Source organism: Notothenia rossii (genome assembly GCF_949606895.1).
Source record: "Notothenia rossii genome assembly, chromosome: 7".
Classification (NCBI taxonomy): domain Eukaryota; kingdom Metazoa; phylum Chordata; class Actinopteri; order Perciformes; family Nototheniidae; genus Notothenia; species Notothenia rossii.
In genome coordinates, this window is record NC_136905.1 from 21,128,556 (window position 1) to 21,153,544 (window position 24,989).

Below are 24,989 nucleotides of genomic sequence, written 5' to 3' on the forward strand. Positions count from 1 at the left end.
TAATAGAACAATAACGGGACCTCTACCACCTACGAGTTGCTGCACTTACTTCAAAGTTCTGCCAACACTCTGGGGTGGGTGGGTCTTTGTCTAGAGCAAAACCCTAAGTCTTCATTCAGACTTGTGTGTTGGACGAAGAGGCGTTATGTCTACTCACCGTTTGTTGCACTCTGTTAAATGCAGTTATACAACCTACTGGCATAGGCCTACACGAACATGCGTGTCGTGTCCTATAGAACCAGGTATGTATTCTTTTGTATAATGTTTATATTTATATTCTATCATCCTGTAAGCTTTTAATTTAGCTATGTTTACGACCAAGGATACCAAGTCACACCTAACTGTGGAAAAGATGACGACGGATCAATACACGAAGTCGGCAACAAGCTGTGCAAAGAAAACTATTTTAATGATGGAAGCAGCGCATTTTGTCGACCCTGTGCTTCATGTCGACCCGGGTTTAGATCGAGTCCGTGCACGTCAACTACTGACATCCAGTGCGAAGATCCAGGGTAAGAAGAGTTTGATAATGTAACCAGGATAAATTAGAATACAGTCGATATGACTTTAAAAGGGAAAAATGCCATTTACTTTGCGCTCGAGCCTACTCGAGCCTACAGTAGCCTAAATACGAACTGTTAAGACACATCACGCACCTACCTCGTAGCGGGACCATAGAGCGGGACACATCATACCATTAAAGACCGCGTTGTGTTTTCACAACAAATAGCCTAAAAAACAGAATGAGAGAAAAAAAGAATTTGACAGAGATGGGAGAAGCAGGGGCGGTTCTAGGGGGGGCAGAGACCCGGCTTTACAGTGGAGATTAAACTGTTCATTACCTTATAAAAGTAAATGCTGTTTATGTTTTTTAATTAAATTTTCACTTAAGGCGAATAGGGTTATTTTTTTAACCTAAAGATATCAGCTAGAAATGTCAGTTAATTACTTACAATAAGGCAATTGTTTTTTGTATTACAAGTTTTCTGAAATAGCATGTTTAAATATGCAAATGAGCCATTATCTAATTAAATAGGCGCATATTTTAACACATTTCAGGAACCAAAATCTGAACTTTGGATAAAGCCAGGTTCAAAATTCTTGTTTCATAAGTATCTAAGGCTTTCACAGAAGGGATTTTGGATATCTCTTTGTATCACTCCATAAATCAGAAAATACTGTCCTAAAATATAAATTTTCGCCATGTTTTTAGGTATAACATGTTATATAATTCAGGCTATGAATGATATATGAACAAACCCTTCTGTAAAAGCCTTCTTAATATTGATAGGAATATAACTGGAAGGTTTGGTGTATCTACATGCTACTGAAGTGGAAATTTCGAACTCAGAGCAGAGTCCTGCACGGGTCTGATTTTCAAGACCCGCTCCCGCCCCGTACCCGCGACGTGCAATACCGAACCCGCCCCGCTACCCGCACATATTGTCAATTAGTTCCGCAACCCGACCCGACCCGTCGGCACAGGATCCGCGACCCGACCCGAACCCGCATATATATATGAGCAGTGAAAACGTGCAATTATTAACACACGCAGTTGCATATTTCTCTCAAAAAGCGTGGGATGTTGGTTATTTTCTCCATCTAGGATGACACCAAAAGCCTCCCAGACGTTGGATTTCGCTCTTGAGGAAGTGTTATTGAAAATGCTGTATTTTCCTCGATAGAGCTTCACCTCATTAAACTAAATTATTATTATTTTAATATATTTATTATGCAACATTCCGATGATAGCTTGCGCCTCGACGCACTCCTTGAAGGTATTTCATGTTCAGGGTCATTTGTTTTTTGTATAATCTTGCTTCGTGCAAGTAACAATTGTTGTCGTGTTCTCTGTGAACGTTTTTTTCACCGTTCTTTTGCCATTTTGAGATTTAAATTTCTAGCGGAAAGCTAACCAGGAAGTGTTTTAGCACACCACGTGACACATCTGAACGAATCACGTTGTCAGAAATTGACACCAGCCAATGAGATTTATTTTCTTGGTTTAAGACCCCTTTGTACTTTCACGATTGGTTGCTGATACAAAGGAAATGACCATATTTGGATCCGATGAGATTGTGCAGGAGAAACTGAGCTTTCCAACGATATCTCTGATGACATGGTGCAAACAGCGGTTGCGGTACTTTATGTTACGTTAGAATGCTAACTTTTGGTGAATTTAGGAGATATTCACAGACGCAAATAGACAAACTATAGGAAAAGAAACACTTAAATGTGTATTTTGTACGTTTTCCTTCCAAAAGCCTTAAATGAAACATGTTATGGAATCAAAATAGCACAAAATCTCAAAATTGACTAGTGCATGAAAATGTGATCTGAACTCGTGACAGGGGAAGCAAATACAGACAACACACGAGTAGCTTTAGGTTGCAAAACACGTAGATATGCTCAATTTAGCTGTTATTCTGATCAAAATTTGTGTTCAATGGCCTTAAAATGAGAAAAAACGCGGTTGAAGGTTAATCCATAGGTTATAGCAATGTGTCTGTCACTTTGAAAAAATTATTGATAATCCATAATTCAATTTTTATGCAAAAACCGGAGAAGAAGAATTAGCTGCTAATGGTAGCCACCAGAGGTTAGTGCTGTGCGGTAAGCTGTGTGTGTATGGGGGACTTTCCTTCGATTCCATTGGCTCTGACGGTTAGAAAGAGATGTCAATCAGCAAAATCGACCAAGGGGGACCAGAGATATTGAAAATCCACCCAAATGACCCCAGAAGTGGTTTCTTTTTGCTAAACCTCTCTAGAAAGGTCAAATGTCACTTGTTTTGCATCAATCTTGATACAGGGTACTGTTTCCCCTATATACAAATAGTGGCGGCGCAGCGCCGCTGCTGAAATATGAGCGCCGCTGCTAGGGGGCGCCAGCTAGGTACCCAAAAAAATAAAATAAAAAAGAGTTTCTTTACTTTTTTTTCTTTTTCTTAAAATGATAATAAGTGGTGACCCTTTTTCATTTTTGATTGTTTGTTATGTGGATTTGTAGTATTTGTGTTACTGGCATAGGCGACACAGGCGGTCGCCGAGGGCGCCAGATCTGGGGGGCGCTGCGCTGGTAGCTCTGGGAGGGAAAAAACATTTTTGACCGTTGGCGCTCATCCAAATGTTCGGCCTTGATGTAACAACATTCATAATTAAGTAAATGTAACACCATTTTCACCCCGGTTACACGTTTAATTTGCCCTGTACGGTGGGCGCTGTAAGTGATGAAAGTGGGGGATGTTGGCTTATCAGGCACTCGCAGCTCACAGCCAAAGTGGTTGCGTGGTAGCGAGAGAGCGAGCAAGGGAGAGGGCGCACCGGTACCGGCGCTGTTGTTATTAGAATCTGGTGCTAGCTGCGCTAACGGATATAAGAAGTAGATGTTTCTACAACCAGGGTGGAGGAGAGCTCTCCTGTCAGACTGAGAGGCTCAGTGAGGTTAAGGACTCTGAGTATTTAGATAGTTAATTTTAGTCTAAGTTATCTCAGTGGGTCTCAAACGTTTTGACCACAAATTATCTAAACACATATTTCCAAGGCACTCCTTTATAATTATTAGGATAAATAAAAACAGGTTTGAAATCATACCAATGTATACTATAGGACAGTTAACCAAAAATATCGTTTAAAGTTGGAGAGATACAAAAATATGCATAAATAAATCAATGTTAACTAGCTAAAATAAGATATGAATGAACAACAAAAATAAAATAAACTACATTTATTTGTTATTGGCTATGGTAGGTTATTGGTTATGTTCATATACTTATTTGATTATTAAAATGTAAACCGATCTTTTTCATATGGCCGTTTTAGAGTTGTACCCCCTAGATCAGGTCTCTAGTAATTGTGTGCTCAAAGTGCACCAGATTGAAGCATTTTACGGGCATACCCCCGGACCCCCCTAGAGGATGTGACGTCCTCCCCCCAATTCAAACATGTTCATACAATACTGAATACATTTGAAGCCATTTTGACATCTATTACCTATGTCAATAAGTTTCTGTTTTTGCAGTGTATTTGTCTTTTGTAAAGATTTTTCATTTATTCTTTACACATAAAATGTCGCCTAAAATCTCACCTAGGGCAGCAAATTGTCTAGAACCGGCCCTGGTACTAGGCCTCTAGAGCCTTTCTTGTACATAGAAACAAATTGGCGGGGCGCACTTCGCACGCGCACACACTAAAAAATTCCACGCGCTCCGTGCTCACATTATGCTGGGCCCACGTGCCTTAGCACTGCTGCTATGACTCCATCCTAGGGGAAACACTGTATGTTCAATCTGAATTTTCTTTAAAATAAAAAACATCTATATTCATTCTGACTATTCTACATCCAACTCACAGGTTTATCATTACTTTGAGAAAAAAGATTATTAATTTACTAAAACAAATACTCTAAATGAAAAAACTACTGAAACAAAGGACCGTAACTTAAATTTACCAAAACAAATACCTTTACAAAAACAAATACCAATTACTGTATTTTATGTTTATTTTACAAAATTACTTTATATACTGTCTTTGTCTTTTTAACCCACTTTTATTGTGCCCCTCTCATGAAATAACTGACCCCCCCCCCCCCCCCCCCCAGTAAAATTGGTCTAGAACCGCCACTGAGAAGTATACTCAGATCTTGTACTTAAGTTAAAGTAGAAGTACCAGATTGTAGGAATACTCTGTTAAAAGTCCTATATTTAAAATGTTACTCGAGTAAAAGTACAAAAGTATTACCATCAAAATATACATAAAGTACCCAAAGTAAAAGTACTCCTTCTGCAAATTGGTCCATTTCAGAATAATATATATTATATGCTTTGATTATAATTGTTGATGAATTAAAGTGTTATCAAAGCTCTTAAAGGTGCAGCTAGTTTTGATTAGTTGATTATATTTCACATCATTAATCCAAATCTTTAAAGTAACTAAAGGTATTAGATAAATAAAAGTACACTATTTACCTCTGAATTGTAGTGGAGTACAGGTACAAACTATAGCATAAAATGGAAATACTTAAGTTAAGTACAAGTTTATCAAAATTGTACTTAAGTAAAATACTTGAGTAGATGTACTTAGTTACTTTACACCACTGTTCTATTGCTTTTTTTTTAAATTTCTCTAGAAGCGGAACGAACAGAGTTCCTGTCCCAGTAAGTAAACTGTCTGCAGCATTAGTATTGGTATTACTAATGACGTTATTAATTGATTGGTGTACATGATCCCAGTTTCTATTTTCCTCCCCAGGTACCAACATCGAAGCATGTTTCAACTTTTCTCAGCATTAGACCAACGGTAATCCATGTGGTCTCTTTTTCCCTTTACCCTATTAAAGTGTGAGGAACCGGCCAAGTAGGGGAAACTGGGGACTGTTGCAACAAGTCCTATTCGTCCAGTCAGAAACATGCTATAGTGATGACATTCACACTGTAGATGCTCAGTCAGGCCCTCCAACCACCAAGAAAGAAACACTTACATTGTATATGTGCTGCTGAATTTATTTAAAAAATAAGTAGTTCTGGCGGTACAAAGTTATTCTGTCAAAGTCTGTCTTGCACATGCTTATGACAACAATATGTTAAAAACAAACGGATTTGGGGGTAATATAAAATATATTCAACTCAAATACAAATTTGTATTGCTTTTTCAATCTGCACAAGTCATTGTATGGTTGATATAAGCATAGGCATTGCCCCCCCTAGTAGCTGAAATATGTTACAGCATTACTAGGTCGAAAACTGTTCCAATACAAATATTTCGTATGTCAATATTTACACTGGTTAATAATATTGTAGTGTGTTCAAGTAACCAAGTGTATAGTAGTTATCAAATAAGTATAAGATGTGCACAGTTTTAAAGTTATGTAATCCACTGTTGTTGGGGGGAGAGACCGCCCCTTCCATATCAGTGTGTGTGTACGGCGGGCATGGAAAAGTCTCCTCCCATCACACAAACACACACACACGCTTCAAATCAAGTTGCATAAATACTTGAGCTACGTTTTTATTATAATTACTGTGAAATGTATTATGTTTTCGTCATTATTACACAAAATACACTTGCAGTTGATAACACTGGCAATGATTTTATATTTATCAGACTATACAAAACAAATCATGCTTAAAAAAAGTAGGGCGATCCCCCGCGTCCATCGACCACTGCGTAGCACCCCACGCAATAGTTGGGACTGTGTATTGACGTCAGTAAAAAAGGTTTACCCCCCCAAGCGCAAATTTCAAACTCCGCCTATGGATATAAGGATAATTCACCAACAGAGGTTCGAACACTCAAATATATATATTTGGTAAGATCTGTCATGTAATCATCTTTAAATGTGTTGGATAATAAGCACACATACAGAATGTACGTTTAATTTATATAAAAATGTGGTTTGTCTTGACCAAATAGTCTCTAAGGTAATTGAGAGAAATGCAAAAATGTGTTGCAACCGTCCCCAGTCTGCCCTACTTGTGCAGATTGTAATGAAAGCAGCCAAATACTACTTAGTCATTTGTGTCAGGAAATTACCTCTCTTATTAGAATATTTTAGGCACTTTACAAAAAAAGAATTCCAAATTCCATATGCTTTTTAAAAAAAAAAAAAAGCTTACAAGAATAGCAAAGCCATTAAATAATCCTTTAAAGTAAATTGTGTGTAGTAACATGGTGTTTTTTTATATTTAGTCTGGGTTAGAGATGACTTCACCCAAATATGTTACTGTTTCATTTCAGACTCAGATAAACGAAGGGGGTACTTTCCCACCCAGTCCTGGCGCACCGATGTGTAAGCAAGCCCACTGTTGATTATGGAGAAAGACACATTTTTTTTGTTTCTCTACATTTTCTTTTTTTCTATTTCTGCAGGGGCCGTACCGTTAGTCATCCTAATTTCCATCACACTTGTTGTGATCTGCGCTTGTCTTATCTTCAGGAAGCGGAAAAGAGGTGTGCATATTGAGAGATAATGTTTGAAAAAGATAAATAAGCATTCAAGTGGAAATCAAGTTCCTCAGTTGTAGTCAATGGGAAAACACCAACATCCATCAAGCAAATATTGTTTTGATCCCCCCACAATGTTTTCATCTTGTGGTTCTGGCTTTGATCATAACTGTTTATTTCATGCGTGTTTGACACAGGACAGCAGACAGTGATGAGTTACAGCAGAAGATCTTCCTTCATCAATGCAGGGTTCGCCCCCCTGTCTGCTCCAACTGGTAACAATGATCAGAAGGGCCTCCTCAGTGAGTGGAAATTACAATTGTAATCTGTCTGTGACATTGATAAGATCAAGGGTTATCAGTAATGTGCACATAATAATGAGTACATAATTATCTGCTGGAAGAGTATCGATGAGTATGGCCCACTGAACAGCAGATAGTTGTAGAAGAAGTACTGAGATATTTTTCTTAAGTAAAAGTAGCAAAACTACATTTAAAAATATATTTAAAAGTTTAAGTCCTGCACTCAAAAGCTTGATTAGGTAAAGTATAAGCATTGGCATAAGAATATACTTAAAGTATCTGTGAGGGAAACTTCTGAAGCAATTGGAAACCGGACTCAGAGAGAAACGGGGAGAGATGGAGCTTTGATGGCAAACACTGATGGTTTATTTATTATTTACACAGCCTATAAAGGTTCAGCTCATTTGAATTACTATGTGTACTGCTACTGCATATCTTAACCTATAATATCAAAGTTAATTTCACTATCTTTTGTATGTGGTAATAATCTGTAAATTAAAGTAATTAAAGCTGTCGGATGAATGAGTAATTACACCCCATCATTTTCCTCTTCAGGTCCCAACGTCCGGTCAGCACCTTTACAGACCGTGCTGGACAACCTGGATGTTTTGGAAGAGCTGGTGATATTGCTGGATCCAGAGAGCCATGGAGTTAAAACCACCAAACATCTGGCGTCTCACTGCTCCTTCCCAGCCACCTGGATCACCTACACCTACTCCATGAAGGAGAGCAAGAGCCCGCTGAAAGCCGTGTTGGAGGGGGTCACCTGCAGGCACCCCGACTGGACAGTGGGGCACCTGGCTAAGCTGCTCGGACATATGAAGCGCTACGATGCCATCGCTGTTCTCGCCAACCTTGAACTGAACGTGATAGAGATGTAACATTCCTTCCAACATAGTACTAGGAGCAGTGGGCAGCTGTTGTAATTGTATTGAGCAATTGGGAGTGTCCGGTGCCTTGCTCAAGGGCACCACGGCAGGGCCCAGGAGGTGAACTGGGAACTCTCCAAGTAACAGTCTACATTCCATATTTTAAGTCTTTATGGGGACTTGAACCAGCGACCCCACAGCTCACTGTCTAAGCCGGACAGTTATGACTCCAGAGTTTGGGCTTTCTGCGATCATTACTGAAAAAACTCCAACATGTAATCCAATCTGAGGTTGGTCTGAGTAAGCATTATTTTCTTTTAGTAAGCATACTCAAACCAACCTATCCTGTTATATCTTTATTTTTTCAATATTAACATTTTCTTTTGGGGTACAAAATATGAATTTATTTTCAAAATACCAACATTTCTTCTTGTAAAAGTAAGACTTAATTCACGAAACGTCAGACTCTTTGTTTTTTTATTCTAACAGTGGCCTTTATACATTCTGAAAACAGTATATTGCTTTTCATCATTGTTTTTTCTACTTTAACCTTTTCAAATAAAAAAATAGAAATGTATTCAAACATCTTAACATCTTTATTAAGCAAATAACATTATAAATAAAAAAGTGCATAGAAAAATTAAACAGGTTTAGAAATATGTATACAAATATTTACAAACCCAGGGTTTATTTGTACATGGTAACAAAGACGTACATTTAAAGATCACATATTTTCTTATTTTTTATGTCTTTTACACTTACTTTAAAATAACCCTACTATATATATATATATATCTATATATATTTGTATATATGTGTGTATATATAACATACAGCTTTCTTAACAGACTCTGGGAGAGATGGTCATGATAACTTCAGGTTTTGACTAGTGCTTCCATCCTTCATTGCAAACTCACACACACAGTGACAAACATAGGCACCTACAGACACACACACTCACACTGACTCACCAGCTCTGCCAGACATTAAAACCATGATACTCTTTAAATTACCATCCTCTCTTTTTGCATCAGTATTCCCAAACATCTGTCTAAACAGCTGAGGTAGAATCCTTGCAAGGAGTTGGGAGTGACTCTGCTCTTGTTGTCAGCTAGGTGATTGACACAAGTTAATCTGGGCTCCATCCCAGTGATTGGACATGCAAGAAGGAAAGGGGATTAAGATCAAGACAAAACATAATTAGGGGAAAATAAGATGATCATTGGCATGGGGAGGGAAACAGTGCTCACTTTACTCCTGTGGATGATTCTAAGACCGTCAGTAATTTACCGTAAGAAAAAAAATAAAAATATAAATGATTCTTTAAAAATACCTGCTTAATAGAACAACTTCTGTCAATAAAGGCTTGAATGTATGACACAACTGCCCCAAATGAAAATTCAAGTAAATTAGTAAAAGGACATCAGTTGTAAACAAACAAGAGATAGGGGGAGATCTCCTCATACACTAGGCCGCCACCATTTATACAAAGCACAACCTTTTACCATTAAAAAAAGAAATCAGAACATGAATAAATATCACTACCAATTAGAACAGTGTGTGAATTACAAAAGCCTCATCAATGACGGCACTGAACACCGGCTAAAAACAACATTGAACATTATTTTAAGGTGCCGAGCACACTCTCTCAACTCCGTCTCAGACTCAGTGTTTTCTGGATGGAGCAGGAGCCGAACACACACTCAGTGGCGATGCAAAGAGATCAACTGGCAGGTTTTTCAAAGACGAAGATAATTTGTATGTTTGATGGTTATTTATGTGCAACTGTAGGGCAGCACATCTTATTGCAATAAGTAATGAGCATCTGCCATGAGACACATCAAATATTAAAAAAACTATTATTCACCACAACTCTTAACTTTTGGCTTGGGTAGTGCTTGCTACATACACTGTACAGCGGAAGAAAAAACACGCCTTGAAGACATGTCTCAGCCTTTATAAATATGACTGAGTGAAACCGATACCATTATCTATTTTGAAATCTACACAGGAAGAGAGTAGGTGACGCGTGGCACACCAATGATCCGAAGTGTGAAACTTAGACTAAACTCTAATGATAAGAGTGCTGCTTGAGTGCATCAATTTAGGATAAATGGTGAATAAACAGCTAAACAATTCCTGATTTGCAGGACATCTTCGTCCAACTAGAGACATAAAAGACCCATCAAAACTTAGCACCATGGTTGTTTTGTTATTCACTGGAAAACCAAAAGAGTCTTAAAAGAAAAGAAGTCATTAACAACGTGAGAAGTGTTAAATGCAAGATAAAACACACAAAGGATTGAGTGACTGTATGGCTCAAAAACTGACTTCACCACTGCACGGATGAAGCTATAATGTTACCATCACTGGAGGATGGAGCAATCGTGATTACAAGTGTACTATAGACAGACATAAACCCCCCCCAAAAAAGAAAATATAATAAAACATATAGTGAATCTCTCAAAGCCTACCTATAGGTTTTCAGCAATGATTCAAACAGATAAGGCGTGTGTATCGCAGAAGTTCTGTTGGTGTACTGATCCAGGAACCTCCTAAACTTCAACATCTGGTTCGACGTCCTGTTCACATGAACACCAAAACCACTTCCTCAACAATATTTACTGCTGTGGTGAAGACGTTGACGTGTACGTTTTTCATCTGAACTCTATCACGGGGAAAAAGAAGAGACACGACTCATATAAATGTTCTGTGCAAGTTAATCTCTTCTTCTATCATCAATAAAAATGTCCATAAATGACTTCTGACCAGCCCAATATTCTCTTCTGGTCCAATAGTGGCTTATTCCCCTTTCCAAGCTTCCCCCCCTCCCCCGAAACCCAATCCACCTTAATTTAAGGCTAGCTAGTAAACAGGATGCTCCCATTTTCACACGAGGGGTGTCTCAGTTGAGGTACCGGCGACATCTCCGGGCCCCGCAGTTGCAGTTGAGTTTGCTGCTGGCGTCTTCGATGGGGAACTTGTAGTCATAGGTGAGCTCCTCCCCCCTGTAGATCTTCCGAAGAGCAAAGATGACAATATGCTTGCGGCCTTCCACGTTGATCACTCGAGAGTAGCAGTTGGGTTCGCACGAGTGGTTGATGAACCTCGCTGCGTTGCCGTGCATGGTAGCATCCACCACATCAAAGTCGTCAATGCGGAACATATAACAGCCAATACCCTGCGAAGGCAAATCAAAGGAAGCCTTTTGATACATCCACTGACCTTCCGAAACTTGAACCTTCAATTATAGTAAAGTACATTGGAATGAAACCGATCAAAGAAAGAGAAACCCGACTGACCTTGCCATCGTAGTACTTCTCCCTTTTGTCCGTGAGCACTGAGCGGATGACGATGCCGGCATATTCGATGACCATCTCCCCTGCTTCAATGTTCCTCTTGCAGAAAAGACCACGGCCATGGATAGCGGACCTGCAACAGAAGTAAAAAAGTCCAGAATGGTCAGACACGATGAGACTGTCGAGGTGCAGATACAACCCTGTTTCTGGACCCACATTTCCCATTTCTCCCTCTGATTTTCAGGGTTTAAAATGGGTTAGATACGATAATTCAGAATAAACGAGTCATTAAAGACAAATAAGGGATAACACTATCCGGCTTATCAATATCATTAAGTGTTTTTGTAAGTGTTTAGGTTGTTGATAATGTTGAAAGATTGTTATTCAGGTCCGAACTGCGATGATGACTAGCAGATCTGTACTCCTGAACATCAATATGTTAATTCAGCTCAAAGGACAACTGTGTCTTAGAGCCAGACTGGATCACAGTAAGGGATGTTTTCTTTGTCCTGTTTCTGAGCTTCAGAGCTTTAAGCCAGTAGGCTTTTGTTTGAACTGTAGCTTCCTGTTGATTTCATCTTCCTTAAAACAGCAAATAGTTTGCACATCTGAACAACAGCTTGGAGCCATTACATTCTCTGCAGCTACTTTAGAGCTGCCCAAAACTCTTCTGTAGTTACAACTTAGGAATGCTGCACACATTATCTTGACTAATATCACAAATCTACACTGGTTCAGTCAGCTCTCCCCTGTTTTTGTCAGACAATCAAACAATATAACAGATATTGATTCATTAGTTGTTTTTATTATTGCAATAATCCACCTCACCTACAAATATTATCCAATGTTCCCAACACATTTGGATAAACCCCAAAATCTGTATTCATCAATTCTCGAAGGACTTTAACAAAGTGTTGTACATCTTGAAGGCACACCTCACTTGCAGTTTGAATTTGGATGAACTCTACTGAGCACTAACAGAAGAGTGATCCTGCAAAGGTTGACAGCACTTCACCTCTAGATGGCACCAACACTACATATTCATTTCAATGGACGTTACCCATAGATCATTAGTTTGTCTCAATTCAACTATTTCACAAGCTTTCTTGTAAAAAGCCCACATTTGCTTAACAATCATTTGGGTAGACTAAAAAGTAATAGTAATAATACAAAAAAAGTAATGTTATTATTTTGTAGTTTTGCCCATTACATGAATGTGTTCTTTTACACGTTAACTTAAATGTTGGACCATATGTGTAACTGATAATGATTGCATCTTCTTGTTGTCGATTCCCTTTGGCGTTTGTTCAAAAGCATTCAATTCAAAACCACCCTAATTATTCAAACCTAACACTGTTTTCCCAAAGTGCTCCTCCAAGAAGTGAACCCCGATCAAAATATTTTACGAGTAATACATGGTATTCAGATTAAATGGAAAAAGTAGTACTGTGCTGACCTGTACACGCCTACAGCCTCTTTAGATGTCCTTTCCAGATGCCGGAAGCGCATGGCCATTGGTAACTCCAAACTAGTAGCCCGCCTATGAGAAAAAAAGACAATCATTTAAAAAAAACATCCAAAAAAATTTCAAAGGTGTAACTTCAAGTGTTAATATATTTTCAAAAAAAACTGCAGCTAGATGAGTGACGCCTGACCTTGTAGACTTCAACAGAACCTCATCTTCCTCATCATCATAAGGCCCATTGTCAGGAAGCGTTCTATGCTGAGAAGCCAGGAAGTTGAAAATGTCAAATGTTGACTTCCTGTTGAGAGATAAGAGAAAAATATTTCATGTTAAGATGAGTAAGGCTTCTTCAAAAAGTCAAATACTTTGCAATGCTTTACTACCTATACTTTTCCCATCCAAATGTAGGAAATATGATAAGTTAAAAGATTCAAAAAAGACACAAGAGCTAAACTGAAATGGGCCTGGTACACATACCTGAGGTACATCTCAGAGCGGGCACAGCCGCTGGGATTGACAGGTAGGTCGTCCTCCGCCGTGAACTGTTTGAAGAAGCGGAAGGCGTGGCGCTGACAGCGGTGTGCACCTTGAAGTTGCTCTAGCAGAAACACCACTGCGTCGTGGACCAGACCCAGCATACGGGAGCCGGTGATCCTCTGTAAGGTCAGAGGTCTCAGCCTCGCAATAGCCCGGGCCTCCTGCACCCCGTCAACCACCGCTTTCCAAGCCACTTGAGGGACAGTGGAGAAGAAGTGAGCACAATGAACATAACAGGCTGCAGAATTACCACATCGAGAAACTTGTTTTGTTACTTTCAGAACATTTTTAATAGTTTAAGGGAAATATTTATTATGCAATGTTAGCCTTACCCTCAATACAGTCTGCCTCTGCACTGAAGCCATCGTCACTGGTTATCTCAAATCTTAAGTGTGGATGATCTCTGTTGGTTCGATAGTCCTCCTCCTTATCAGACAGGGGTGGTTCCTCCTCTGAGGTAGAAGCAGCACCTAAAGATATACAGATTAAATGTTTAGTCTTTCATACTTTTCTCAAATGATGAAGCCACAATTTCAACAATGTACCCTGCATTAGTAATTGTGAAATCATACATGACAGACATGAAATATATTTTTCAATTTATATAAATCTTTAGTTAATAATGCAGTTTAAACTCAACATTACCAGAGTATTTCTTCCAGTCAGTCAGGGTGCTGTGTCCGACTGGTTCCCATGCATGCTGTTTGCCTTGTTCGCCCTGAGCCAACTCCCATGGCTCTGATCTGAGAAAGAAGAGTAAAAAATAATAATCACAAAACAGTAAATAAATGCACTAAACTTAATGTTAAACATGTCTAGAGTTAAAATGCTAAGATATAAGCTTACATATTCGAATCAGTTCTCAATTATTTACAAATGAAAATAATGTAAAATCTTACCCTGAGCTATCAGACGCGCTCATATGCTCTTCCTTTAACTGGTCCAGGTTCAGCACTCCCTTCACTGTCGGGGTCTTGATGCGGACCCCTGAAGCCCTGCTGGAAATGGTTGGAAAGACGGGTTTGCTACGCTCCTCTTCCTCAACGGGGGGCTCTGGTTTTAGGAAGTCAACCTTAGACTTCTTTGTGACAATACGGTCTGAAAGCGAAGACACTCTCTTCATGCGGACGTGTGAGCGCGGTCGAGCTGTGGGAGCTGGTGTGGGGGTTACTGGTGGAGAGGTGGGCAACGCTGGAGGCTCCGGCTCAATTAATAGTCCAGGTGGTAAAACGAGCGAAGAAGGGCTTAGTGATCGAAGCCCACTCCACTTGGGGGTGTAGTTACTCGCCATCGCTTGATTGATAATAGCTTGAGCACTCTCAGCGGGAGTCATGGGAGGACTGTCAGTAGACGGAGCAGACTGCCCCGAGGTCTTGGATGACTTGGATTTTTTTGTGCCATTTGAATCCTTCTTCTTCTTCTTTGTTTTTCTCCCCTCGGCAGTGGTTTCATCTTTTGGCGTTTTTGCACTCTTTCTTGGCTTCTTCACATCAACTGATGTCACTGGACCATTGCTATTGTTAGTAAGCAGCTGTGTAATTGTGGATGGATTCTGAACTGTGGGTGTAACCGACGAAGGAACTGCTGTCGCAACGTTGCCGACTGAGAGAGGAGCATTCATGTGTCCGGCTGCTGCTAGCGTGGCTGACAACGCGTTGCTTTGCAAAAGGCTGGCAATCTGAGTGACGCAGTTGAAGGAGGAGGAGCTGGGAGTGGGCAGCTGGAAAGTGTTGCTTTCTGGGTTCTTCACGAAGATCTGCCCGAGGCGGTTCACCAGCAGGACATGTGGCGTAGGATCCACATTGGGACCCCCCACCTCCTTCACAGTGAGAATAGCATGTCCGGGTAAAGCCTGTGGAACCACAGGCTGTTGAGGTTCTAAAGCTGGCCTGGGTGCCGAAAAGTTGATGGAGATCGTGTGACCCGATGTAGCTTCCTTCTGCCCAGATGAAGCGCTGTAACCGTTTAAGATCAAAGGGGCTGAGGTGGTTTGGACTGACGTTGGAGCGGTCGAACATTGCGTGGACAGTACAGAAAGAGACGATATTGACGCAGAAGAAGAAACAATGGTGACAGCTGTAGAACCCATTGGCTGTGTGGAGTAGATAGGAAGAGAAATGGTTCCACATGTTCCTGCTGGGGGACAAGGGCCTGATATAGCTGATAGCAGTGGATCTTTTTGAGCATTTAGCAGTGTTTGAGTTACATCTCCAACAGGACTGAGGGTGGTCAGTTTAGTAGACCACGCCCCGATGGATGGGAACTCTTGTGAGGATGTTACTGGCCGAAGTGTAATACTTGCTAGAGGAGAGTGACTGATACTGGGTAAACAGGAATACATCGGCAGGGAGTCTACAAGGCCTTGAGAGGGGTTCTGTAAATCTGTAGATATTACAGGGGAAGGCTGAAGAAGATCCAGCAGGACACCCTGACACTTATCAGCAGAGCCTGCGAATGAGGGCTCCACTGTATTAGCTGTTAAGTGGTTGATTAACACAGCAGAGTGGCTGCTGTCCCCCCCTGAGTTCAGAGGTTTACATGCATCAGACGGTTTGGTCTCAAGCGGTGGGCCTTCTAGCAAAGGAACCATCCCAGTCAAATGTGGACTAGTGTCAGACCTCTCAAGAACAAGCGGTGTTCCAGTGGAAAATCCTAAACTGCAACTCTGGAATAACTCCTCTGAAAAGGAAGTGTCAGGCACCTTTGTGAGTGAGTTAAGCGTAGCATCAAGAGCTGGAGTAGGAAGCACGGTCTCCTGATTTACTGAAGGAGTGTCAGAGGATTTAGTTCCATCTTGAGGGGAACTATCTGCAGGACTTTTGCTGGCAACTGATAGGGTGGCTGATGAAGCGTTTGTCTGCTTATGATTGGATGATACTTTGGGGAACAGACTCGGAACAGCCTGTGTGTTGTTTGCTGTTTCAGAGTCGGGAACATTTTTATTATTTAGGCCTTTGTCTTGTACGGGAGCTTGACGAGAACCCTCAGCTTTCTGAGCATCATCGTTGGTCACGATACTCGCATCACTCTCCGTACCATCATCTACACCATCTAGCTGAGCCATAGGCCGGGAGGAAGGGGAGGAGGGAGACTTGGAATGATCTTTTGATACGGGACAGCTCACTATTGTCCGTGAGAAGTCAAAGTAGTGCTCCATGTCGTCATCAGAAGAGCTGTTGCCTAAGTCCTCCCTAGCTGAGGCTGCAGACCGTGGCATGTTGGCAACAAGAGGTTTCTTCTTGGGCACTTCTTGGGCTCTACCCCAAAACTCCTCCTGGTCATCACCTTCCACCACAATTTGTCCCCCACAGTTCATTGCCACGCCTTCATTCAGGAGGGTCTCTTCAATCTCCAGTTCTGTTCTCATCTCTTGGCCCAATCTCAGGTTTGGATCCTTGTGGAATGAACTGTAGGGAAATACTTCTTCATCTTTCTGTTGGTCTGAACCGCCCTGGGGGGACGTACCATTTGCTGGGGAAACATCTTCAGGCTCTGGTGAAGCTAGGAAGTTGTGCGGCACCTCGACTGAGTCAGGCTGGCTCAGATCAAATGACAATCGGTTTCTGGGAAGGTGTTGTATGGATGGCGAGAAAGACAGACTTGGGGAGGGGAAGTTCCCTGCACCTTCCTGCCACGCAGACTGAGGAAATAAAGATGAGGTGCATGTATTCCCGGGGCAACGAACTGAGGAAGCACTTCGACCCCCGACAGGGCGGGTTGAAGGAGACATGTTGTCTGAGGCACCAAGTGGGAAAAGAGGGGTAGCAGGAAGGGAAGACTTTCCAGCACGGAGGGTGATTGGCCCACTTAGAGGGCCCAGAGGAGGGGGGGGCTTGTGAGTGCGGAGAACTGGGGTCTGTGAGTGAGGATTGTGGCGACAAACCCTTCGGGTTTCGTCAAAATCACTTATGGTTAATATGTGGTGGGGTTTCGCCTGGATTACTCCTAAAAGGAAAATCAGGATAGAGATGCGAGTAGTTTTGATTAGATCACCATATTTTGTTGAAGTGAAATTCAATGATTTGTACTAAAAGTAAATACAAATTTTTACCTGGGGATGGCAGAGGTCGAGACATTCCTCCAGCTGGTCTCCTGGGAATCTTTGGCCTTGCTCCGTGATCAGACTTGAGGGTAGGTCCTGCGATAAAGGTTTCCTCCGTTGGGGGTTGGGTCTCCATTACATCAATCGCTTGGGCTTCAGATTCTAAGATTAATAGACAGGGTTTAAAAAACTATTTGCATTAATCTATTTATTTCAAATTAATCAATTCCGAATGTAATGCAGTTTTTTGGAAGTAAAATACGCACCAGGTGGCGGACAGGGGCTGTGAGCGATGGTGTTATTGTCTCCTCGGTCAGGCATCTCCTCAACAGGCTTCTCAGTGACAATGGGCCGGACCTCTCTCACCGTACATGTATATTTGCAGCGGCGCAACGGATTCACTGTGCTCCAGTACCAACGGGTGCACCTGAGGCAGAAAGAAGAACGTTTTAAAATGTGCTTTTTATTTCATGTTTCATCTGGTTAACTGGTCTAATTAAGTTAAAAAAGGTAAAATGCAACTTACTGAAATCCCACAGGAAACAGTTTTCCTTTGCTAGCTGAAAGTTCTGTCAGTACACCGAGATGGTCTATCTGTAGGGATCCTGTAAAGAGATATGTGGATACAAATTAGGTAAACATGACATAATAGCAGTACATGCCATGGAGTAAATAGTAACCAGCTCAAAAATAGGCTTACCGATCATCATGTTGATTAATTCTGGCTCCAGTCCAGTCAAGAACTTCCTGCGAAGGCTGATCCCCTCAAAATCCACATACACCCTGCGGTTTACTTCAAATTCTTGACCAGTAATCATCTGTACAACAACAAAAAGAAGTAACATTGAACAAAATGTGGAACTGCCAGAGCACGGTTACTGGAAGAATCAGAGGAGAATAATTTACCTTGCCACTGATCAGATGCCGGTGTTTGTGGCAGTAGACCTTCTTGTCTTCCTGGAACACGCAGTGTCGGGAGCGGGAGCACATGAAGTGGTAGTTGCTTTGACAAGATGTCAGACAGCAGCCCACTGTGGCACCGGTCTGGTTGCACCGCTCACATCGCTAAAAGTGGGAATAAATGTAACAGGAAAATATATGAATTATAAGAATAAACAACAAGAGCCTGTTAGCAAATGTATTTTCATCCTCAAATATCATTATCTATTTACAAGTAATACAATTTAGATTTCATACTAATATTGTAAAATAATAAACATGAACAGGATCATTTGTAAGGTAAATGAACACCAACCATCAAGCGGCCCCTTGTGACAGCACTGTGAACATGCAGCAGAGAGCCATTGTCTTCCTCAAACACCTCAGCTGACCACAGAGAGCAGTTGACATGTGCCCACTCATTCTGGCCCAAGTACAGCAACCGACCTGCTTCCTATGAGATCATAAGAGGATTTTCTTTTGTCACTTATATTCCCATTAAATGCTTTTCTGTATAGTGTTGATAAGCAGTTCACACTCCTCGCTGGAACTTTCCATTTTTAATGCATTACTCACATTCGGTTTGAGGTCTCCATATTTTTGGCACAAAGAGCACTGTCTCTCGTCATCCTTAGACCATCCCGTTTCAAAATCAGTTTTTGAAAGACGACCCCTTTTGCCTACAGAAATGTAAAAAAAAGTTAAAGACATAAAGGGTCAAACATTGGTTGAGATTTTTAAATAACTACAAGTGGGTAATTATGTTATGGATATCATCCCTTGATGCAAATTACCTTTGGATTTGTGCCTGGCAGCTCGGCTGGATTTGAAGTGGTTTCTGCTTATTAGCTCCCCAGACAACGGAGACAGTGCCTCTTCTTGCTTTACAACCAAGCTCTGTCCATTGTCCTCCTGCAGGAGCCCGAGAGGAGCCCTGGACGAGAGCTCCTCCCTCTCCTGCCACTGGGCGTAAACATGCTCCGTTGTAGGCGGATGAATAGCATTGGACAGCATCCCCCTATTTAAGAAAGAAATGGAAAGTTCAGTTAATAAGTATTCATTAGAATGCCAAAAGATAACAGAGAAGTGCTTGTAAAATTAATGTATGTGTCCACGTACATACTTGACATACTCTTCCATAATTATTACAATACAATAAGTAAATGGAAAGCACTACTCACACGGGCAAGTCTTTGGTACAAGAGTTCCACACCTTTGGATCTTGGCTGTTGAACCAATTAAATACTTCCTCAAGGAGCTAAAGAGGAAAATCACAACAGTTATTGATGTATTCCAACTTAAGACATTTTCTAAAAATATTACATGGCTTTACTTTGCAGTTTCTCCTTTCCCAATGTAACTTGTTTTTATACACAAGATTTTCACTAATCTTTGGTTGTACTGCACCTTCAAGTAGTAAGAGCGAGCCAGGGCAGTAGGTCTCTGCTCCTCTGGAAGATCCTCCTCTTGCTCAAGCCTCTTTCGCACCACCTGAACCACATCTTCATGGAACATTTTCTACAAAAGGTATAGACAATTGGGATTTAGTATGTTTAAGGTTGCATATCTAAGTTTCCCATAGCAATGTTTAGGAAATATTCCTTGCAGTAAAATACTTGTACAGATTAGGGCTGCGCGATATATGGTGTCTTGACGATAATCGCGATATGCACGATATTCACATGGCAGGACGTGCGATTTTTTTACGACGTGCTATATTAAGTAGGCAAATTAACTCAAAACACGTCATGTTACAATTATTTTGCTGCTTGCTACAAAAGGAAAACTTGCGCGGCTCTCATGTCAGGGGTACTCGAGTGAGTGACATGCAGGCTCTGCATGCACAGCAAACCACCAATCACAATCAAATCTCCAAAGCAAACGGACCCCGTGATTAAAGGTAAAAACACTGAATAAAGTCGTTTCTCCAGGGCAGTTCGGCGCTGCTAACCGAGCTAGCTCATCTTGTTGCTCTGATAACTTAAGATCCAGACGTCCGTGACTAAAATCCTTCATCCGGTTAAATATAGTTAGAAAAATACCAATTGTATAGCATGAAAGTTCAAGAAAGGACGGTTTGCGGACAAAAATAACTGCCTTTTCTTTAATTCTTGTATTTTTTCATATCGCAATATATATCTCAGGGGAAAGAAATATCGCAATATCAGTTTTTTCCAATATCGTGCAGCCCTAGTACAGATGCAAAAAAACTATTAGCGGCAATTTTAAAATACAGCATATACCCAAATTGTGGCTCGAATTTTAAGATACAAATGATCTTCTTTTTTTGGGGTATTTCTCAATTCATACTTTAATGTAAAAGTCAATACCCATAAAGCCTCCAAAACAGTTATCCCTGACACATGTTTCAACTGAATGAAAATACTCAAAACCCTGATTAGGTTGTGTACTCACCAATGTCGTATAAAGGCCTTTGTCAAACTTCTTCCCCACAGCCCGGAGGTCACAGGCTGGCTGTCCTTCTATCCCACTGTCAGGATCAACCAACTTCTCACACTGCAGCAGAAACAAAAGTATATTTGACACGATGCATTTCAGTTTCAAGTTTCAGTCCCAGTGTTAAGATGTATACCTTCAATTCAAACTTGAATTATTAAAAAATGTGGCTCTCCTACCTTTGAGCAGGCAACAAGGTGCTGGGTGAGGGTGGAAGAGAGCAAGCAGGCCAGCACCTTCTCCACCCCCGATCTGAGCTCGATGTAGAGCAGCTCTCTCCAGGCGCTGGGCTGGGTCACACTGCAAGGTCGACAGGAATACACCACACTCTCCGGCAAGCTGGACAGGATCTCATACAGCTCATCTGGAATTATCATTGAGTATTATTGAGTTGAGACATAGCGAAATGCAATTATATGTGCACCTATGTTTAGAAAACATTAGGTAATAACACGTAACAACAGGTAAGAGAAGATATTCCTTTTTTAAGCTTTTTTTCTTCCTGCTCTCTAAATGTTATGCTATTCTCATGTCCTTTGAAGTTATGCAAATCAACTTGTGAATACCAGAACAAAAATGCTACAAAAATGTCTTAACTTGGGATCTTTCATCCTGAAAAAGATGAAGAATAACACCCACCTGTTAGATCCTCACACTTGGCATGCACCCAGTGGTTACAGGTGCCACACTGCATCATCTGACTGTCGTAGTCATTGTCCTCGTAGCACTTGAAGCAGATCGGACAGTAGTTACCTTGAGAAAGAAAGAGCCATTTGGAAAAGATTAGCCTCAACAAAGATTGGTAATGATGACAAAGCAGGTGACGGTTCATTCATTAATCCTCCCCTCACCCAGCTCATTGAGTTTCGAACAGTCTGGACAGAGTCCTTTGTCGTGGTTCCACTCAGTGTCCCAACTCTTCCCTGGTGTGACGCCACAGCTTTTACACCTGATGCATGTCATACAAACCTGCACAGAAAGCAGCATATTAGGAGCAGCAATCACTGTATTTTAACCTCAGCATGCTCTCAGTACATGTCACATACATTCATTATGTTTTCTAAGAAACATGAGACTTACCCAAGCTTTCCTCTTCTTGTTTTGTTTTGGATAGTTGGGTCCCAGACAGGAAGTATGATAACAGTTCTGACATCGATCACACTCCAGCAATGGCTAAGGGAGACATGAAAAGTGTAATGCTTACTAAATGAACAACATTAACACTGAGAAGTTAAATATAACAATGAATAATCAAAATAGTAAGCTGTACCTTTGTGGGCTTGTTCTTCCTGCCGCACACATGGCAAAACTTGCAGCGACGGCAGCACCAGTTCTCCTTGTTCTCTTCAGAAGGCCGGTCCGCTGGATCAAGGCAAAACTTGTGGAAGGGCTCACAGCATACTTGGCAATACAGCATCTGCAAAAAGAAATATCATAAAATGATTTTTGAATTTTCAAATTGCCCTCGAATAAATAAATAAATAATCCTCCATGTATGAAGAGATTGTAGATTTTTCTCATCTGCAGCCAACTTTAATAAACTTCAAGGGCTGTGTCGAATAGTTTTAAGCTTCATTCATAACGTTGCCCAGTCAAATTTGCATATTTATTTATTCCGTTTGAACCTAACATTTCAGCACAATTGCTGAGAACGGCTACACTAAGTTAGCGGGTCACAAAGCTGCGTTCAGACTAGTAAGTTATTAATAGTTTACAGTGTTCACCTCTCACACACAAAGTAAGTGTTGTTCAGTCTGCACCTACATGAAATTATGTTATGTTTATTAAGTAGTTACCTCATGTTGCCCTTTACTGGAACAAAGGAAGCAGACGTAGGGTGGCATAACCGGTGCAGAGGTTAATATGCTTAATCCACCCATATTCCAAACATTTTCCACAGTACATTCCTCCTGAAAAAAAGACACAGTGCAAACACAATAAACAGCTGAAGAACGCCTGCTCACAGTATGTACAAGCGTAACAGGTCTGCTGACTGATAAATGTTGTTGTTGGTGGGGTCCCAATGTGAGAAATGTTAAGTTCGGAGGCAGGTGTTACGTATTTCATACATTATTGTAGGTGTTAAAACATGTCATTGAAAAGATCAGTTTAAAACGTCCATAACAAATAAACACTGACCTCTTGTGGAGAAATATAATAATGACAATGGTTTCAATGTATTTTATATGTGACTTTGTATTCCTTCACTGAGATAAAGAAGAAGAAAGAAGTGTCCATTACATGTGATGAACTGTAAAAAGGGATTTACCTTAAAATCAACCCTGATTTTGAACGTAGGTTTAGAGGACTCAGTATCTCTCTGCTCAAATCCATGGGCCAGGGCAGCAAGGACGCTGGGGGGAGTCTGCTCCAGTGGACCCTGAAAGACAACCAAAACAGGAATGAGGGCATGAATAAACACACTCCAAGGAGTTAATATACTTTATTTGCATTACACACAATAATTATGACAATGGCTTACCAGTGTACGTTATATACTTTGGTTAAGTTCCCAACAATCGGTTTTACATTGTTTCATTCACATAGAGATATAGAGCAACAGTGGGCTACGATGTTCTCAGAAACAGGATTTATATCCAGGTTGTGTCTTCAGTGCCTTGTCTTATTACAGAATAGATGCTTAAAGTTTATGTTCATTCACATTATGATTACGGTCAACATTCTGCTTGCAGTTTAGACCGTTTTGCTAGATGTGTTTTATTTAAGAGAAGACTACTCACTCAGTCATTCTTAAATTTCCTTAATGTTGTCCTCAATTTCAAATCCAATCCAATCCACTTTATTCATATAGCACATATTAAAAACAGAGGGTTTACCGAAGTGCTAAACAGCAAACATAACATTATAATAAAATATAATATTACAATAATAGATAAAAGGCACACATAAGAATAGATAAAAAGGCACATAAAGGCTATGGACAGACAATAAAAGCATAAAAATCGATAAAACATAGCTCAAACTGACTCGAAAGCGAGGGAAAAGAGGTGGGTCTTCAGGCGGGACATAAAAGTATGAAGGTTGGGCGACAATTTGACATGGGGGGGCAGGTTGTTCCAGAGCCTGGGGGCTACTGCTGAGAAGGTTCTGTCTCCCCTGGTCTTGGTTTTAGGGACTACTAGCAGCAGCTGATCAGCCAACCTCAAAGCCCTTGAGGGGGTGTACACCTTTAGGAGGTCGGAGATGTACAGAGCAGAGTCCTGCACGGGTCTGATTTTCAAGACCCGCTCCCGCCCCGCGACGTGCAATACCGAACCCGCCCCGCTACCTGCACATATTACCAATTAGTTCCGCAACCCGACCCGACCCGTCGGCACAGGATCCACAACCCGACCCGAACCCGCATATACAGGACTGTCTCAGAAAATTAGAATATTGTGATAAAGTTCTTTATTTTCTGTAATGCAATTAAAAAAACAAAAATGTCATACATTCTGGATTCATTACAAATCAACTGAAATATTGCAAGCCTTTTATTATTTTAATATTGCTGATTATGGCATACAGCTTAAGAAAACTCAAATATCCTATCTCTAAATATTAGAATATCATGAAAAAGTATACTAGTAGGGTGTTCAACGAATCACTTGAATCGTCTAATTAACTCGAAACACCTGCAAGGGTTTCCTGAGCCTTGAAAAACACTCAGCTTGGTTCAGTAAACTAAATCACAAGTATGGGGAAGACTGCTGATCTGACTGCTGTCCAAAGGACCGTCATTGACACCCTCCATCAGGAGGGTAAGACACAAAAAGAAATTTCTCAAAGAGCAAGCTGTTCACAGAGTGCAGTTTCAAAGCACATCCACAAAAAGTCTGTTGGAAGGGGGAAATGTGGCAGGAAACGCTGCACAACCAAGAGAGATGACCGCAGCCTTAACAGCATTGTGAAGAAGAGTCGCTTCCAGAATTTGGGGGAGCTTCAAAGACAGTGGACTGAAGCTGGAGTCCAGGTATCAAAAGTCACTGTTCACAGACGTGTCCGGGAAATGGGCTACAATAGCCGTATTCCCATGGTCAAGCCACTTCTGAACTCAAGACAACGGAAGAGGCGTCTGACTTGGGCTAAGGAAAAGAAGCACTGGACAGTTGCACAGTGGTCCAAAGTCCTCTTTTCA

General features: G+C 40.9%; 2 protein-coding genes across 5 annotated transcripts in view; one reads left to right on the plus strand and one right to left on the minus strand.

Annotated features, from left to right (window-relative positions):
- igflr1 (IGF-like family receptor 1) lies at positions 1 to 10,427 on the plus strand. 3 transcript variants are annotated; one of them, XM_079692417.1, is made up of 8 exons: positions 1 to 242; positions 323 to 512; positions 5,128 to 5,155; positions 5,250 to 5,297; positions 6,735 to 6,786; positions 6,867 to 6,947; positions 7,139 to 7,243; positions 7,799 to 10,427. In XM_079692417.1, the coding sequence occupies exons 1-8, from the start codon at positions 146 to 148 to the stop codon at positions 8,122 to 8,124; spliced, it is 927 nt and encodes a 308-aa protein (XP_079548543.1). In that variant the 5' UTR covers positions 1 to 145; the 3' UTR covers positions 8,125 to 10,427. The 3 variants fall into 3 exon arrangements, with proteins under 3 accessions (XP_079548543.1, XP_079548545.1, XP_079548544.1); XM_079692418.1 differs by having other exon boundaries at positions 122 to 242; positions 465 to 512; XM_079692419.1 differs by lacking the exon at positions 323 to 512 and having other exon boundaries at positions 114 to 242.
- The window catches only part of kmt2bb (lysine (K)-specific methyltransferase 2Bb), a 27,182-nt gene continuing 10,882 nt past the window's right edge, over positions 8,690 to 24,989 (minus strand). For both annotated transcript variants that reach the window (XM_079692380.1, XM_079692379.1), the window contains exons 11-36: positions 23,121 to 23,231; positions 22,648 to 22,761; positions 22,122 to 22,268; positions 21,932 to 22,024; positions 21,703 to 21,820; positions 21,491 to 21,604; positions 21,031 to 21,215; positions 20,810 to 20,911; positions 19,802 to 19,912; positions 19,576 to 19,652; positions 19,189 to 19,412; positions 18,971 to 19,074; positions 18,711 to 18,848; positions 18,362 to 18,520; positions 18,156 to 18,273; positions 17,982 to 18,060; positions 17,722 to 17,882; positions 17,465 to 17,617; positions 14,313 to 17,358; positions 14,059 to 14,156; positions 13,746 to 13,883; positions 13,354 to 13,606; positions 13,067 to 13,174; positions 12,868 to 12,951; positions 11,415 to 11,544; positions 8,690 to 11,293 (exon numbers count right to left, since the gene is read on the minus strand). In XM_079692380.1, the coding sequence (XP_079548506.1) occupies positions 11,018 to 11,293; positions 11,415 to 11,544; positions 12,868 to 12,951; positions 13,067 to 13,174; positions 13,354 to 13,606; positions 13,746 to 13,883; positions 14,059 to 14,156; positions 14,313 to 17,358; positions 17,465 to 17,617; positions 17,722 to 17,882; positions 17,982 to 18,060; positions 18,156 to 18,273; positions 18,362 to 18,520; positions 18,711 to 18,848; positions 18,971 to 19,074; positions 19,189 to 19,412; positions 19,576 to 19,652; positions 19,802 to 19,912; positions 20,810 to 20,911; positions 21,031 to 21,215; positions 21,491 to 21,604; positions 21,703 to 21,820; positions 21,932 to 22,024; positions 22,122 to 22,268; positions 22,648 to 22,761; positions 23,121 to 23,231 (6,441 nt within the window). In that variant the 3' untranslated portion in view covers positions 8,690 to 11,017. The remainder of the gene's footprint in view (positions 11,294 to 11,414; positions 11,545 to 12,867; positions 12,952 to 13,066; positions 13,175 to 13,353; positions 13,607 to 13,745; positions 13,884 to 14,058; positions 14,157 to 14,312; positions 17,359 to 17,464; positions 17,618 to 17,721; positions 17,883 to 17,981; positions 18,061 to 18,155; positions 18,274 to 18,361; positions 18,521 to 18,710; positions 18,849 to 18,970; positions 19,075 to 19,188; positions 19,413 to 19,575; positions 19,653 to 19,801; positions 19,913 to 20,809; positions 20,912 to 21,030; positions 21,216 to 21,490; positions 21,605 to 21,702; positions 21,821 to 21,931; positions 22,025 to 22,121; positions 22,269 to 22,647; positions 22,762 to 23,120; positions 23,232 to 24,989) is intronic.